At 41.0% G+C, this 18,451-nt stretch overlaps 1 protein-coding gene across 1 annotated transcript; it reads left to right on the forward strand.

Moving 5' to 3' along the window:
* The first annotated feature begins 4,723 nt into the window (after positions 1 to 4,723).
* ATF3 (activating transcription factor 3) lies at positions 4,724 to 16,540 on the forward strand. Its single transcript, XM_050948675.1, has 4 exons — positions 4,724 to 4,849; positions 9,944 to 10,187; positions 11,664 to 11,771; positions 13,288 to 16,540. Exons 2-4 carry the CDS (start codon positions 9,948 to 9,950, stop codon positions 13,483 to 13,485), a joined length of 546 nt encoding a protein of 181 aa, XP_050804632.1. The 5' UTR covers positions 4,724 to 4,849; positions 9,944 to 9,947; the 3' UTR covers positions 13,486 to 16,540.
* Positions 16,541 to 18,451: the final 1,911 nt, after the last annotated feature.

An 18,451-nucleotide genomic window follows, 5' to 3' on the forward strand; every position in this document is an offset into this window, starting at 1 on the left:
GGTGTTTCCAAGCCTGCACTTGAGCATCCACACTGCATATAAACCTGGGCTTACACTTACTGGATCCGGGTTTCGCAGCAATGCTAACATGTTCATACTGCACCACATACATCTTCTGATTCAGGTCTGCAGCTTGAGACATAGTTTGGACCAGAATCACAGCAGAACTCGGGCTTTGACCCATCGCCTTAGCAGAGTCCTAGTGCTTGGGTTCTGAGTGCTTGCTGACCCAAGCCAGACTGATATGCATGGATGGAAAGGGGGCTTAGGCTCAAATCTGACTCAGAGCCAGGGATTAGTGTGCACTGTAGACATACCCTTCTTAATGGCTGCTACTGCTACTACTAGGAGTTACTACTTTCGGCCAAGCAGTAGAGATCTGTGAAGCAGAGATAATGGACCCAGGTTTATGCTGCTGACAACACATGCATAAGCATCTGAGGTGAGAATTTGATGCCAATACAAATGCAAGAGCAAATATAGGAATCTTGCAATACAGCTTTGGAACAGAAATATACTGTATAGGAAAAATCATAGCAAAGTGACTGCTCGGCATGGAATTCTAGAATAGCTCTGCTGGCTCGCCCACGCACCCGATTCCTAGTAAAAGCCTATGAAGGTACGGAATTACAAACAGTCAAAGAGCCCAGTTCTGTAACGGTTTTACATTGCTGTAAGTAACCCTGCTGAGTTCAACAGAGTTATTCCTCAGTTGCGTGTGCAACTGAGAGGAAAATTAGGCCTGTTATGTTTATAGTAATATCAAAACTTAACAGCAGTAAAACCACAAAAGACTCAGGAAACCAAATTTCACCTAAGAAGTCACTAAGCAGGACAGATACTTAGGAAAGTAAATTTTATATATTTATATTTCACGAGGCCTGTGATAGTTACCAGAGGAAATCATAGGTAACTTCATTGCTTAATGGAGTTACACTACTAGAAAAGAAGTGAGAGATGAGAATTGGGCCCCTATATTATATAGCTTTTCCCTGGCAGATATCCCACAGCTCCATAAATGTAATGGAAGGGGGAATACAGAAAGCTTTTGCTGCAGGGATTTGAGCCTTATTGCTTAGTTATATTACTGGAGGCCATATTTTTATTTTACTGACATACCCACTGGAAATGAAGAGGTCTGGGGGTTGGGGAGGCAGGATTTGGCTCAGAAGATGGTGAATGAAAGAATCCTTTTCTCTGTGCAGTTCAAGTTGGAGATTTTCTGAGAGTCCACAATAACAGAGCAGCAGGTTATTATTTAGTCTGATTGCTCTTTGTAGAAATACCCAGTGAGTAATACTGTAGGTGCTCTGGTGATCTTATACTGTAGGTAGATCAAGACATAACAGTAATAATTAAAACAGACTTCATCTCACTGAAACTATTACTGTTTCAGTCAGACTACTTCCTGCGGTTTCTGGTAACACTAGAGAGAGGAAATCTAAAAGGATCAGGGAATATTTAGATAGAGGAAAGGGGATTTTTTTTTAAAGTTGAAAAGTAAAACTACCAAAAGTGTTTAAGCATCTTGTGTATCTATTGTTTGCTTTTACTTCCTGACATTCTTGATAGCTATATTAGTTTGTATTAAGTTGAATCTAGCCCCAATCCTGTGTCCCTTGCTGAGGTCAATGGGAGTTTGACATTGATTGAAAAGGGATTAGGATTGGGCCCTGTATGTTAATGAAACTAAGTGTAAAACTCTGGTTTTCATTTTTATTATAGTTTCATTTTCTTTCTTACTAAGGAATGCCATGACATGACATTTTACAGTGGACTAATTTTAAAACATGCACAGTTGCTACCTCTATGTTTATTCTAAGGGAAGGCACTCGCTCATATCAAGGATTTGGTAAATAACACACCTATTTTACTGTCAACAGCATTTTCATATTAAACATATTTCCTTGTCAATGATGATACTAGAAGTAATGAAGATACATGAAGCATAAGCATCTGTCTGCTTAGTACTATATTATATCTGTGAAACACTGTGATCATGAAGTAATTTTTAGTGACACTTAAAACAGGTTAACAATATTTATCTTTGTGAGGTGTTTCTAACCACTCTGAAAGATGAAGTAATGTATTTAACCTTTCTAATTGCCACTGTTTATTTGTGTGACTTTGCTCTATTTAATTAAAAATGCTCCAAATAAATGTCCATGGATAATAAAAGTAGTTAAATAACCTTGGATAGTTGCTAAAGCTCTCTGTATTACAGCAGGCACCTGGTCATGACCACTCAGGATAATGTTGCAAAACAGCTTCCATATTAATTCCCTGTTTCCACGTGTGCTCAGAACTTTCCTTAACATTTACATTTTGGGATGAAATTCTCCATATTTGCCTCTGCCTTTTTTGTAAGTCTGAGCAAACTCCGTCCAGCTGTTTTTGGATGTGGAACGAGTGAAGAAAATACCCCTCTGTGGTATAAACAATTTAACTACAGGGCTACCCAGAAAACAGAACTGAAGTTTGAAGTTTGAAACTTGTCACAGACAAGTCCCCACTAAAGAGTAATGTTTTTTTTTTGCTTGGTGTTAGGATAATTGTTTTGGATTTACAAAGATAAAATCCTCAGAAGGGTGTGAGCTGGATGAGATTTTATTCCAGTGTCTGTCGGTGTGTACTTAAAGAGATATGATCACTATAGGAGTACATAGCTAGGCAGTGTGCAGCAATCAGTGTTTTAGAACTTGCAAAGGGTCTAAAACTGAACAGGTGTGGAATAAAGAACTTGCCCTTAGAATCTATAAACTGAACACACCAGGTAAGTGTAGAGCAAGGAACAAACTGTACCTACACACTGCAAAGATGATCTTCTAAACTGTGCAAGCCAGATTTTCTTTCTATGTTCCCAACCCTTTCTCCTTAAAAAAACAAGTAGGGAATTAAATGCAAAATGCCATTGTTAATGAAGTGTTAAGTTTGTGAGACCAAGCGTGCAAAAGTCATGACATTTCAACATTTAAGGCTATTATCAGGGTTAGATTGCCCCCAATGCAAATATAGCCCCTTATTAAATGCAGACCTTAAAGTAGTACTCTTACTTGTTAATGCATTGTATGCATTTATTGAAGTGTATCGTAATATGCACGTACACACTCAGTACGCAAAGTGGCTGCGTTAACATGGCTTGAGTGCCTGAGTTTGCAGGAGAAAGTTGTGTTCATGCTGTTTTTTGTATGTTTTATGTAAGTATTATATTATGTTGTGTATATCTGTATGTGTATATTTGTGAATACTGAAGCACATTGAACAATCTGTATCCCAGCTTTGTGTTGTGGCTGTTAGAATTTAATTCTTCTTGTTTAAGAAACTAGGATGAAAAAAAGGAAAACATTCTCCTCCCCCTAAGTCCTCCTCCCCGAAGCCAGAAGGATATTGTTAGTTGCTTTGTTTAAGGAAAGATATGTTTTTAGCTCCCTGATGTGTCAGCAAAGGGAACTTTAATCTTTACGGGTAAAAATTAGAGTCAGCCCACTCAATTTGTACTCTGAACGTTTAGATGGCATCTGAAATTGGGGGAACTACATCTCCGTGACACATGATCACATTTTCACTTCTTTTTAAAACTACATAATCCTTCATAAATTATGGTAAAACGGGCTTTGCTTTTACTACTAAAAAGCCCCACTCGCCCACGCACCCGATTCCCAGTAAAAGCTTATGAAGGTACGGAATTACAAACAGCAGAACACGCCGAAAACATCTCAGGAAGCACATCTGCGCCGTATGGGGGAAAGGGAATGGGGAAGTGAGTTTTCTCTAGAAATCTTCTCAATCTTCATCCGTGGATCGGACAGTTGTCTGAGGGGAGGCTACTTTCCAAAGTGAATTCGGTTCGCCGTGAGCAATGCCCCTTTCCCACAAGCTACGGACCCGTCCCCGCCTCTCATCCCGTTCGCTAAATCTCGAACTCTTCAGAGCAGGCGTTGGAGCCCCAGATCGGTGCGGATTGTAGTATTTCTGTGTCAACGCGCGAGCCGCACGCTGCTCCCCTTGCGCAGGGGCAGCCCGGGAAGGCTGACGCGCGTACACACCCGTATACACACCGAAACACAATATCGCACACACGGTGCTGGGGTCGCCACACCGGCACAGATGCCTGTTGCACAATTACACATTCGCCCCCTACACAAACACACACACGCTGATCTAATGGGGGGAGGGGGATTTTCAAGCCGTTTAAACAGCTACAGAAAATGACAAAGCCTTTCCTAAAAGGTCCCTTCAGCGGACCAGTTCTGCCCCCTAATTCCACCGCCGCCCCCCGCTCAGTCATTGCCCATCCCCGTTGCAGCAGGATGCCAGCGATCTGGAGTCATGCAGCTGGCTTGGGCACCATTGGCTCATGAGGATGACACGCAGCTGCAGGAGTTCACATCTGGCTGCTAGCCCAGGCGGCTGCAGTCCTGTTATGGAGCGAGCGTGCATGCGAGCCAGCTCCCTTGCTCCTCCTCCTGGTCGGGATGGGGGGGACCTTGCATCACCGCCCAGCGCTAGCTGTGCTCCCCCTTCCCCTGCTCTCTTGGCGAGGCTATTAATAGCATGACATCAGCCCGGGACTGGCAGCCAGAGTAAATACCAGCGCTGCCCACTCGGCTATATAAGGAGGGTGATGCAACCTCTCGCAGAGCCAGAGATTCAGACACACACCGAGAAGCAGCCGCCGCTCTCCGAGCGGCAAACTCGGAACTGCCCGGCAGGGAGCCCCTCCAGCCAGGCGGACGGACCGGGTAGTCCTGCTGCTCCCCGGCGCTGCCTCGCCCGTGCTCGCGTCTGCTCCGTCCCGCTCCGCTGGTCCCAGCCGCCGCACGGCAGCGTGAGAGGCGGCGGGGGAAAGGTGAGTGAGTTCGGAAAGGGGCAGGGCGGGGGACCGGGGCTCGGCTCGCCGGGGCGCGCTCGGACTTGGCGGTGGCGAGCTCCGGGGGGACCCTGCGCTTGGGCTGGGCTGGGCACCTCGCGAACCGCAACTGAAAGCAAAAGTGCGCTCGGAAGAGCGAAGTGTTTGACTCCTGCTGGGGCCGCGCGCAAGAAGCCCCCCCCGCCCCCATTTCTCCTGCTTCGGAGTCTCTGCCCCGCGCCCCGGGCATCCCCCAGCTTGGCGCGGCTCAGCAGCCCGCTTGGACAGTGCGATCGCGGCTCCTCACCGCCGCTTCGCCTGAACCCGGGGCGCTCAGCCGCGCGCCTGAGCCGCCGGGAGCCGGGCGCTCTCACCGGGGCCGGGGGGACCCTGCGCATCCGGCCTTCGCCCGAGAGACGGGAGTTCTCCCGGCTGAGCGGCCAGGCTCGCTTCGCTGCCGGATTCAGTCGTTTCTCTTGGGCTGGGGGTAGCGCTGGAGCCCACGGGGCGGCGCACGGCTCGGCGGCAGGAGCGCAGCTCTGCTGGGCTGCGGGGCGCCGGGTGCTCGCAAGCTGCTGCCCGAGATGCGCTGCCTGCGGTGCACCCCTTTGGAGAAGAAAGTTAGTAACCAAGAGCTCAAGGCACCCGCAGACTTCAGTTAGTGCGGGTCACACAGCAATGGCTGTGTCTGTTGAGCCCGGGGCTACACATAAGTGTTGTAAGGTCCCAAATGGAGCTATTTTCCTCTATGATTTGGGGAAATCTTGACCGCTTTTGAGTACTTGATTAGCGTACACACACAGACGAGAAGTAACATCATCCTGCAGGCGGTGAATAATTAAATAGTGGGGAAAGTCGCTGGGAGATAAATCATTTCCCCCATCTACTGATGACTGACATGAACAAGATCAGTTGCTGACCTGTTGCCTAACTGAGCAGGGTTGAGTGACGACGCAACAGAAAAACTGTTACACAGAACGAGTTTCCTGTGTGAAATCGATTTTCTTGGTAGCAACAACAGCAGAGAAGTCCAGCAGATAAGGAGGCAGATACGATCTGGGATATCAGAATCCTAAAGGTCAATTTGAGTGCGCAGAGGTGGTGAACTATAATTACTCTTAATGCAGTTTCAGATTCACCTGGATAGTTCACGGGGTTTTTCACGTCAGCAGCAGAGAAAAATGAACTCAGCTAAGGAAATACAATTAAATCATTCATCTGCAGTTAAGCTAAAGGAAAGCTAGGAGTGAGGGTGACCTGAAGTGTTCACTTTTAATATTAGCATTAAACTGAAGGACAGTTTAAATAACATAAAGGCTGAGTTTGGACTCTGGAATAGAGAATGTGCCCTGAACACACAAAATGTCAGAATGTGAGAGGTGAAAACTAAAAGTGGCAGGGAAAAATCATTACACAAACTGTGGAATGGGATCTTAATCAGGAAACGTCCTGTTTTTTCTTGATCATAAGCTTCTGATGGAGTAGCTTGCACTTGCGCCAGGGATGAATTGAGAATCTGTGGTGCTATGCTGTGGGGTGTTCAGCACCTCCAACTCCCAATGACTTCAATGGGAGATGGAGGTGTTCAGCGCCTCACCAGATTGGGATTCATGCAGTTGTATGGACTTGTAGTTAAACAGAAAGGTCTAGATGTGGTTGTTTTCTTGGGCTAATTATAGAGCAAGCCAAAGTGTGTTAGATGCTTTACAGAGTAAACCAGGTCCTTGCCCCCAAATAACTTGCAACCTAAGATAATTTACAGACAGATGACTGGGGAAAAGGGATGCAAAACAAATGTTTAACTCTTGCTTATGCTATTGTAATATAGGAAGTTGTATGTTACATCTTGAAGAAAAAATGTTTTTGAACAGAGGAAAATACCAACATTACAATTTTATGTTGATTTTATCAAGTATACAAAAGGTATCTACCTATCTAGCACTCTCCGTACCTCTGATATAGTTCTGATTTATTATTATTTGTATTATCATCCTGTCTGGAGCCCCAGGCTTAGAGCAGGACCCCACTGTGCCAGGCGCTGTACAAATGCAGAACAAAAAGACAGTCCTTGTCCCAAACAGTTTACAAAACTGGTTAGAAAAACCAAGCGGAAACTAGCAGCAAACCCCACCAAAGGAAAAGTGACCCAGAACAGTACTCCTACAAACCTACCCACCCACAAACCTCAGCCCCTTCAAGCCCTTCTCTTTCCTAAAGCCTGAGTAAGTAGAGATGCCTTCCAGCATGTTTTGAAGGTCAGCAGACTCGGACTATTTCAGACCAAAGGGAGCCGCAAGTTCCAAAGTCAAGGGTGCCCATAGAGAACACTCCCCCGTCACTCTTACATCAAGGAGACACCAGTAAAAGCAAATAGGATTATAAAAGGGATTTTAGCAGAGTTTTGTTGGTGCTAGTGGATATTTGAAAATAACTCCTTAAATTACTAATGGAAATCCAGCATAGACAATATTTCTCATGTGGCACCTTATAGACTAACAGACGTTTTGGAGCATGAGCTTTCGTGGGTGAATACCCACTTCCTCAGATGCATGTATTCACCCACGAAAGCTCATGCTCCAAAACGTCTGTTAGTCTATAAGGTGCCACAGGATTCTTTGCTGCTTTTACAGATCCAGACTAACACGGCTACCCCTCTGATACTTGAATATTTCTCATGATATTTTCCCTGAAAGCTCTGAACATTCTTGGTTTCTTTTGGTGGTAATATTGATTTTAATTAAAAGTTTATCCACATATTTAAAAAACAAACCAAACCAAACCTACCACCACTATTGAAAATTTAGGGATAGCTCAGTGGTTTGAGTATTGGCCTACTAAACCCAGAGTTGTGACTTCAATGCTTGAGGGGGCCATTTAGGGATCTGGGGCAAAAAAACTGTGAGGGATAGTACTTGTTCCTGATCATGAAGGCAGGGGATTGCACTTGATGACCTTTTAAGGTTCCCTTCCAGTTCTATGAGATAGGTATATCTCCATATATTACTTGGGGTGGGCTGGAGAAGTGGCTTTGTTAATTTAGATCTCTGATTGGAGTGAATTAAACAAAATTACCCATATAGAATTAAGCCATCGCCATGAGCTAAAACAACAGTGACAGCTAATGCACATAGCTAAGGCTTCCTCTGTCCACATACAATGATGGGTTCAATCCCATTGGGAAATAGAAAGAACCTATTTGAATGTGTTGGTGCAATGCTAAATGCTGTTGTTGGTTTGTCAGCTGGAAATCAGAGGGATGTCTCCAACTTCTTGGAGATAAGTATCCTCTAGCGCTCTGAGATTATAGGATTAATGAGTATCAATATTTAAGATGACTTATGAGCAGGGGCTTCCTGAAGTGAATAAATTTTACATAAATTTCCCACGGTCTGTTGGAATAACAAATAGTTCCAGGAAATTTTCCCTTCTTTAATAACTGACGGTGAAATCCTGAACTCACTGAAATCAGTGGGAATTTTCCATTGACCTCAGTATGGCCAGGATTTCATGTGGAGGCTTTGGGAACTCCTCAGTACTTCTATTTTTATTGAAAATGAGAAAGTGCTTGGAAAGCCTCCAAACCTGGGATTTGGTGACCAGGGCAAGGGAATTCTATGTATCGGTAGTTCACTAACTTTAGATTTTTGTATTTACCCTTTACAAATATTTAGCTCTGGCCCAGATTCTGCTCTCAGTTACCCCAGTGTAAATCTAGAGTAAATTTCTGGATAACTGAGAGAAGAATCTGGCCTTTTGTTAGAGTACATAATCTTCACCACCACCCAAAGCTGCTAAGTTAAAGCACTGACATAAAGGTGAGTGCACAGATCTAGGCTAACTACACAGAACTTTCCTTTATGTACGCAGATGGCCCTGAGGCAGTTGTCTACTTAGCTGCTAGGGAGTTAATTGCAACTGATTTTACTATAATTACCATATGAATCAAGAACAGGTAATACTGCAGTAATCCCATTACTACAAGATATACAGTTGACTGCATCCCACAAGGAAGTAGAAAAAGCAAATATGGTAAAATAAGCTGAATTTTATCCAATTTTTTCAAAATAGGGGTCAGATCCTCCACTGGTGTCAACTGGCACAGTTCCATTGAACTTAATACAGCTACATCAAGTTACAGTGGTGGAGGATCTGGCCATAAATGTTTAATCATTTAAAATACCTTAATTTTAAGAGTGTGCAAGGGCACTTTCAGATTTCACAAGAGCAAAAGAATAAAATATACTTCAAATTTTGCATTATTCCGTTCCTCCAATTCTACCTCTGGCTTGATACCTCCGAGCATATATAGCTCTTTACGCTTGAGCCAACTTTGATTACAAACTGCTTTGCAGGAATTTATCTTTTGATTTGAACAATTTTGGGCCAGATTCTAATCTTGCTCAGTCACACCCATGTAAATCTAGGCATCCAGGGGAGTTACTTTGGACTTACACAGGTGTAACTGAGGCCAGGATCTGGCCCATTCCTTCCAAGCTCGAATATAGAGGTATAGCTCTTAGTATGACAGAATCATTTATTTTGTGTCTTTTTACAATTTCCAAATTTAAAACCTCTTCAATTGCCATTTTTTCCTTCTACGGGTCCTTCTTCTTTCCTCCCTCCCACTCCAATACTATCCTCACACACCCTGCCATGCTTGAAGGATTCACAATGCCATGGACTTGCATAAGATAGAATCTAAAAAACATACATTCATTTAAAAATTGACTAAATATAGAGGCATTCATTTAGGATCTGAGCTTGCATTGCTTGATTTCAATGGAAGTTTGGATTGCTCAAGGAATACATGATCAGTCCTTATAAAGTAGACAGTAACCATTCTCTTGCAACCATTATGAGCTACAGTGTCAACTCACACACCTTTCCATGAGACTCTAAAATAAATCTACAAATGTGTGTGTATACATATATGTGCACATACATAAATAGTGTAAGAATGTCATCTCAACCTATGCAAAAAATATACAGGGATTGGTTCATAGTTATGAAAATGCAGCTCTCTTCTGTCAGATCTGTTTGGCTTGTTAAGATTATTGAAAGACTATTCAATGTTTTTATTTTATTCCTTTTCAGCAAAATGATGCTCCAAAACCCAGGCCAGGTATCTGCATCAGAAGTCAGCGCCTCCGCAATTGTTCCCTGTTTGTCTCCTACAGCGTCATTGGGGTTTGAGGATTTCACAAATCTAACCCCACTGGTGAAGGAGGAATTGAGATTTGCAATCCAAAATAAGTGCCTATCCCACAGGATGTCTTCCACATTGGATACAGTGACAGTGTTGGAAAGACCTGTCGAAATGTCTGTTCTGAAAGCAGAGGTATCATTCCTTCGATAATATTTCCATTTGATTGATCAGTGTTGTCATTTAATGTATCACAAAATATCCCAAAGACCAAGAATGATATAATCTCAAAGACAGGCAGTCCTCAGGGGACTTAATCTGTCAATGTGTTCAGTGCTCTAGTGTTTCTTTATTTCTGTTTTCTTTAGATGCTACTGTGAAACAGTATTTCACCTTTCATTTCAGTTAGGGCCAGTTTATTTTTAGCCTGACACAAGTAATAAATTCCTTTATTAGTGGAAAGGAGTATCTCTAGAGGGTACTCTGTATCTGGCTTCACTACTGACTTGCTGTAGGGCCTGGAGCAAATCACTGCAATTTAACCTTGATGTAGTTAGTTGAGGTCATCTGCAGGTGGGAGGTAAAGGGTTGACTTTCCTCAACTCGCTACGGGGAAGTAAAATCAACCACTAGGATTTTATATCAAGGTCACTATCTCAAATCAGCTATCTCAATATAAAAAGACACCTTTTATTGCAGTGAAGACATAGCTTAAGTTTGGCCAATAGCCATCAATAGGGTAACCAGTCTGAAAAATCAGGACGGGGGTCGGGGGGTAATAGGAGCCTATATAAGAAAAAGACCCACAAATCAGAACTGTCCTTCTCTGGTCATCCTACCATGAATTGGTTGTAAACCAGTTTTCTGGTTGTGAACCTACCAGGTAGCCAAAAGGAAAGTGCTAAGCTGTATAATAGCACCCTCTTCTGAAGAAATCAGCTGTGCCATTCCTAGCCTCAGGGGGAGGAGAAGCAGATTGTGAACTCATGCATATTGTATAAGTCTGAGTAACTCCACTGAAATCTATGGAGTTAGACTAGTGTAAAATCCAAGTGAGATGAGAATCTGGTCCATAGATCAAAGTTACTTTGGATTTACACTGGAGTAACTGAAAGCAGAATTGAGTGCAAAGAGCGGAACTTTTTGTGAATTCCATACACAACTATTGATCCCCACTCCAAACTCGTATTGGCATCAGAGGGTATTCAGTCTGTAAAGACAGCTGGGTTGAGTACAGCTAGTAGATCTTAGACACTGGCATAGTACTCTGCAATCCAACCACCAGACTAGGGGCCTGATTCTGCACATCATTATTACTCAGACAAAGCTCCTCCTCACTTCAGGGAGTTAAACATTAGTCAGTAGAATAAAATCTGAATATATTTTAATTTAAAAATGTTGGCTTAAATAACTCTTCAGAATGTGACACATAAAGGGCCTCATTCTTATCTGTTATGCCAGGTTTACATTGATGACCTCAGAGGTGTTACTCCTGATTTACACTGTTATGAGATCAGAAGCATACCTCTAGAGTGTCTGATGCTCTGTGTTGGTAACACACCTATTGGTGCTAACCTTTAGTGCTACCATTTATAAAAGTCAGCAATTATCAACATGACTATTCTGCATCTACTGCATCATGCTGAGTATGTGCATCTTGAATCTTGCTAGTTTTCACCCCAAGAAGATGAAAGGAAAAAGAGAAGAAGGGAAAGGAACAAAATTGCAGCTGCAAAATGCCGAAACAAAAAGAAGGAGAAAACAGAATGTTTGCAGAAAGTAAGTTACTGACTTTGACTGTTCTCAGCCCATTTCCACTTTCTATTATTTGAGCAATTAGGACAATGTCTTCGGGCTAAAGGTCAGGACTGGAAGTCAGGAGATGTGGACTCTGTTCCTGTCTCTGCTACAGACTTCCTGTGTGATCTTGGACAAGTCAGTTACCCTCTTTTCCCCAACTGTAAAATTGAGATATTTAGCCACCTCACTTGAGTAGTGGAAAGCTGAATTCACCAATGGGTGAAATTCATCTTTGTGCAGAAGGCTGGCACAAGGCCTATGCAAAATCCTAGGACACTGGGGTGAATTTTACCCAAATGCCTTTAGATCAAATTTGGTTAACAATGAAAGATATATGAAAAATAACTGAAGAAGGAGAAGAAAACATTGTTTCAGTTTTAATGAGTGATAGTGTTATTTATGTGGATAATACTAATCTGAAAATGTAAATGGAACATACATGAGGAATTAAAATTACATTTCATATCATGTACTTTATAGATTCTAATAAGATATGCTTACTCCATGCACCAAAACTTGATTTCTCTATGAAATGGCTCTCCAGTTAGAAATGATCACTGATGTAGTAGCTTAACAAATTAAAGCTGCATCTCATTTGGTTTATAATTAACACTGCTGATGGAACTTTTCAGAGAAGTAACTTTTACACATCACAAGCTTATGTACTATTACTATTACTTATTGATACCGTAAGCTTATGCCACTGCAAAACAGATGTCATAAGAGTCCTATAGACAAGAGCCCTATAGACAGGGTAGCACAGAGGACACAAGAATAGGTGCAAAGTAACCCTTACTGTGCTAATGTCTGTCTCCATTAGCAAGTTTGTGATTAGTAGCGTTTAGTATTTAGTGCATTAAGAGTACTAAGCAGTCTCTCAAAAGCCCCATATCAGTGAGTGTCTCTTCAGAAAAGTGCAGGGAGCCCATTAACATCACTCCTTGTGTTGGTCAGAGGGGCTTATCAAAGAAAAGCAGGGTGCTGCTGCTTCTTATCATCCTACCCCAAAATGAACGGACTGCCTCCACAAGCTCTTAAGTCCCTGCTGGCCTGGGAACAAGGAACCAGGCTAGAATCAAGGATTCAGATCCTGGGGTGCAGCTCGCTGGAACTTCTACTTGGCCGTTGGACTGGCCAAGTGAGTTCATAATGGCTTTTTTTTTTTCTTTTTTTTTTTTTTTGTGGTGGTGGTGGCAAATAAGCTTCCTTTTGGCCAATGCAATGTTTGGCAGGTGGCTCTATTGAATTTGGTTTTGTGACCATTGTCATATTTATTTAAAGGGCAAAGAGGGCCATTGTCTGAATCTGTTCTCTATACTATTATATACTGGTGAGGTACAGGTGCATAGTTATGATTAATTAAGAAGCAGGTAATTTCTTTCTGACCCAGCCATCATGCTTTGCTACCTGTAAAGGGTGGCAACCATCACAATACCATTAGGGTTAACTATGTAAAATACTCACTGTAATACTTATGTCTGTGCTCTTTGGCTAGGAATCAGAAAAGCTGGAAACTATCAACGCAGAACTAAAGGCCCAGATTGAAGAGCTAAAGAATGAGAAGCAACACTTGATATACATGCTCAATCTCCACAGGCCCACTTGCATAGTTCGAGCACAGAATGGGAGAACACCCGAGGACGAAAGAAACCTCTTTATTCAACAGATCAAAGAAGGAACATTGCAGGGTTAAGGCAAACCAAGAGTTCTCATAGTGCATCTTTACACCAAAAAAACAGAAACCATGGAGGATTTGACTCAATGTGTATCTGTAGGATCCTAGTAGTCTAGAACCATTAGGCAGGGGAGATTGCTTTAAGCAGGAAGGATCATGTTGGCTTAGCTGTGATTCTTCCTCTCCAAAGATTTGGTCTTGATCAAGTCGAAGAGTCCTCTGCCTCAACTCTAGGTTTTAGTACTAGTCATACTTGCTGTTCCTAGAAGCTACAGACAACAGCTCCGGAAGTTTTAGGTCTCTGTAGTGTACAGTGCCTGCACTCATGATGTTTGTGTTAGAACACTATGACTTCCGATGATGCACACCGTGCTGACAGCCATGCTGGATGGACACTATCTTTCCTTGTTGCTGGTAGGGAAAGCACACTGAGAGTGTTTTTAAAGTTTTGCAGTTTCCAGAATGATGCTTTCTGGCAGAATGTGTTGCTATGTGATGGGACATACTGTAGTCTAACTTAATGCTACAAAGACTTTCATTTCAAACTAAGCATTGTCCTTTTTTTTTTTTTTCACAGTACTTGTGTGGGGGGTTTTATGACTCAGCGGCAGATTCTGAGAAATCTGATAGATGTGACAAGTGTCTGTTTCTTGCCAAATATCCATGTAACAAAGTTTGCATTTACTGAACTGGAACCTCACTCACTGTTCTTCAGGAATTGCAATTTTGCCATGAAAAATAGGAAAGCACCTTGGCCTTTGCGCACCCAAAGTATAATATCCCATATGTGTGATATTTCAAAGAACTTTATGGAAACAAAATTACACAGTAAAAATAGACTTGAAAATTCTAATGATTCCCTAATGTCTTGGGTTCTGAGCATACAATCTTTATTCAGGCAAAACTCCCATTTATCATTCATTCTGGGTGAAAATCACACCATGCAGAGGGCAGGTGCAAGGGCTACACATCATGTAAGCCCTATTTTGATGCTATAAATGTTATTTAAATAATGCATCCACCTTATGCTGGCCCTCTGCACATGGGTGAATTGCACTTTTTGGGAAGAAGGAACTAACCAGGAAGGGACTTCAATAAGACTTTCGCTTGAGTAAGGATTGCAGGATTGAACCCCAAGTTTGTGAATCACAGAAAATAGAAATGGAAAAGACTTACTACATTAGATCACAGAGGGGCTGATTCTGCACACCTTTACTCAAATTAGTAATCCTGTTCACACAAGTAGTCCCATGGGTAGCTCTTACTCATGTGAGCAATGGTTTGAAGTCTCTCACTCTGTGAGGATTATTTCTTATTGCCAGATGATTTATACAGAAGAAAGAATTCTGATTGTAGTAATTTTTCTTTCACATTTGAGTGGTAACTGCAGCCAACCAAAATGCTGTTTAGAATCCAAGAATAGCCTAGAACTTGGTGATGTAGTGAGTAACTATTTTTTACTTTTTTAAAAATCTAACCTTAGATGTTTTGAACTATTAGTTGAGCTGCTGGACTAAAGAGCTAGAGTTATGAGTGTTTAAATTCTGATGTTTCTGTGAAATCCTCAGATTGTTTAATCCTATTAAATATTATCATTACAGTTTTCTGTAAAAGAAAATATTATCCTTATTTATCACTAATATTCCTAAGAAGCTAAAATAATAAATATTGCAAAGAAGACAAAACTGAAAACACAAGTGTTGTACTGTTTTTTATTTTTACTTTTTGGTGTCTAATATTATATATTTCTAAACTTCAACGCTTCTATCTGGGACACCACTATTTAAAAAGTATAAGTGCCTGATTCTTGCCTCTCATGAGGTGTTCATCATCTTGCAGGATTGGGTTCAGAGATTTCATATCTCAATCAGTGGTGTCTAATTGCTTAATAATGCATTTTAAATTAAATAAACCATAAAATGGAGCTTACAGTACATAATATTTTACACCAGTGCTGCAGTGTTAAAAATACAATTTCAGTCTAAAGCCTAAACCAATAGATACCTCAACCATCAGCTTCTTTCTTTTCAAGCCCCAAATGGGTAAAACAGATATCATGCCAGATCCTTTTTTTATTTTTATATTCTGCAACAGAACTTCTTAATACACTTTCCTAAGATCTGGATATATTGTAATGTCCTATATCATGTTTCAGATATGTACTTCAAGTACCTAAAAGGTGAATGTATAAAATACAACATATTGGGCCACATTCAGTCCTGGGGACCAAGTCTCTCGTTGCAGATTATGTGGAACTCCCAATGACTTCAATGAGAGTTTCTCAGATCCCATGGCTGGAGAACAGAGTCCCCTCATGCAATTCCACTGGCTTAACCAGAGTTACACAATGGATAAATTTGGCCCATTGTTTGTCTGACACAAGAAATACATAGAACGTGTTTCAATAACCTTGTCAAATGAATTTTCATTAGCATTTGACTTCTGTAATATAGAAGCAGTAGATCTAAGCGTAATCCAGATACCAAACTCCTTGTCTTTGTTCTTTGTGCATCAAATACCAGCAAAGGCAAAATAAAAAAAAAGTTTGTCACTTATGCTGTTATAAGGTATTAGTACAGGGACTGGCTTCATTTACTGTTCGACATAATCACAAAATTTGTGTCTCTTCTTTCGGAATTTTGTACAGTTGCTATTAACTGTATTACTGGTGACGCAGGCGTCATGCATTTGCTGCTTGAGTTAAACATAAATGTTATTTACTAGCATGCCAAATGTTAATATGGTATCACTACTTTTGTCAGAAGGTATTCTGTTTTTATTTCTATCTGTTCAGTCATCGCTGCTTTGCACTGTGAGTGTGTGTATGTGTGTGTGCGTGCGCGCGCATGCACGTGTGTATGTGCAAGTATAATTCATAAGTTATGGTACTCAAGTTAATTTGAATATACCCAAGAAAGCAATGTCTATAAAGGCTAGACATGAGCAATGCATTGCATGGGTTTAGTAAATGTCTACTTTATTTGGGAGAACCTTTAAAACAGCATTAAAAGCAATTTGTTTTCTATTCTCAAGGTTATGTTTTGATACTTTAATAAAAAATAATTAATATACATTTGCTCATGTGTGACTTCATTCTAAGATTCATTCAGAGTCTGGAAACAATTTCTTTTCTTAGAAGAACAAGAAGCTGTTTTAAAAATATGTTTCCTAGGTTTACAACAATAAGTTTTTGGAAGTTGAAACTGGCATTGTTTACTGAACTCTACACTCCTCTTGGTATACACACTGCCCAGGAAAGCTAGGCTTCTGGCTTCATACACAGCATAGTAGTTGCATCAGGGGACTCGTAGCCAGGACTTTTATGCTGTGAGATGTTGGGCAAGTCACGTTAGGTCTCCATGCCTCAGTTTACTCATCTGCCAAATGTGGATAATACATATGTTAGAGGGCTGCTATAGATCTTCATATTTATAGAGTACTTTAGGATGACAAGATGGAATGTGCTATATAAGTGCAAACTGTTAAAAATTACAGGTTGGGGACCTGGGGGTTTTGTTATTGGTTGTTTATTTGGGAAAATGTTAAGAATGATGGCTAAAATATGCAAGCCTGTATATTTGGAACTGAACATCTACATCCATGCTAAAGTTCCTAAATAAAAGTGTCCTGGCACTTACAGGTAGGTGCTGACCAAAAATTTTAGTCTGAATACTTTGCAAATAAGAAAAATCCTCAACACAGTGGAAATTCCAGTAGATTGGAGTTATTTAAATATCAGTAGCCCCATGATCCAGTAGACTAATAGATCCATTGCATCATTACAAAACCTAGTTGGCCAACTGAAACCAGTTTAAAATTTCAACTGGACTTTCTACTAAATGGGTGGAATTTGGGGCTACCAACTGCAACAACATCTTTTTTTCTTTATAAATGGAACTTTCCTATCAATATATCCCTTTAAAAGACTTGCACCAGTCAACGTGCATATATTCAGTCTCTCACCCATTTTCTTCTATCTGCCCTTATTTGGATGGCAATCATGCTTTAGCTAGTGTGGTTTTGACTTCTTGTCTCATTTTATCTTTGGTAAATTTGTAAGCCACCTGCTTGCCTTCAACACAAACTATTAATCACAGGTTTGTTTTAAAAAGCTTCATCAACAGGCTAGGCATTGCTGACGTTAATTGCATTTATGTTATATAATATTTATTTTAAACATATGATCTGAAAAAATCAAATTGTATACATCACTAGTGTATGTAACATTCTTCTCACTATTACTCTTGTTCTCCTTTCCCTATTCCCTCTGATAGTTTGTTACACGTGCTTGTTGCATTTTGTCTTAAATTAGGGCCTATTCATACAATTCTATCCATGCAGACCCATGCAGATCACATTGCAGAATGGGGGCTTTCCAAAAAAATATTTGATGGGGCTCACCATGACTCAGACCCACTTATAAGTGTATTTTGTTCTGGGTCTTTTCTATCCTCATAATCTATTTTTACACATTTTGCCCAAGAAAGCAAGTTCAACAACACTGGGATAAATAATCAGTGAGTCAATTCAATTAATTAAAGGGTAGAAGCTCCCATAAAATGAATTAAAATAACCAATAATTCCATGTTTTAGAACAGATTAAGGGGCTGGTTTCGACTCTTAAGAGTATAGGTTGGCATTGTATAAGTTTGTAGCTTTACCTTAAATGTTAACAAGATCACAGACAACAGATGTTCTGGTCTTGATGTTTTTGTAGAAGAAAGATCTTAGAGGTGGTTACAAAACTCATAGAAAGAAATCACCCACAAATGTAATTATAGGAAGGAAACAATCCAAATTATGTTAAGATGAACAAATGCAAAAAACAGAATAACTAGTTATGGTTATGCTATGCTTTTCAAATGTTACTGATGGAGATCACCTAGTGGTGGTTAGCAGTAACTTCACATGCCAGCTTCAAATCTTGTGACATTGTTAAAAGGTGCACAGTTAGGCACCTCTCTGTCCTTTTCTCACCCCTTTC

The sequence above is a fragment of the Gopherus flavomarginatus genome, chromosome 4 (assembly GCF_025201925.1).
Source record: "Gopherus flavomarginatus isolate rGopFla2 chromosome 4, rGopFla2.mat.asm, whole genome shotgun sequence".
Taxonomy (NCBI): domain Eukaryota; kingdom Metazoa; phylum Chordata; order Testudines; family Testudinidae; genus Gopherus; species Gopherus flavomarginatus.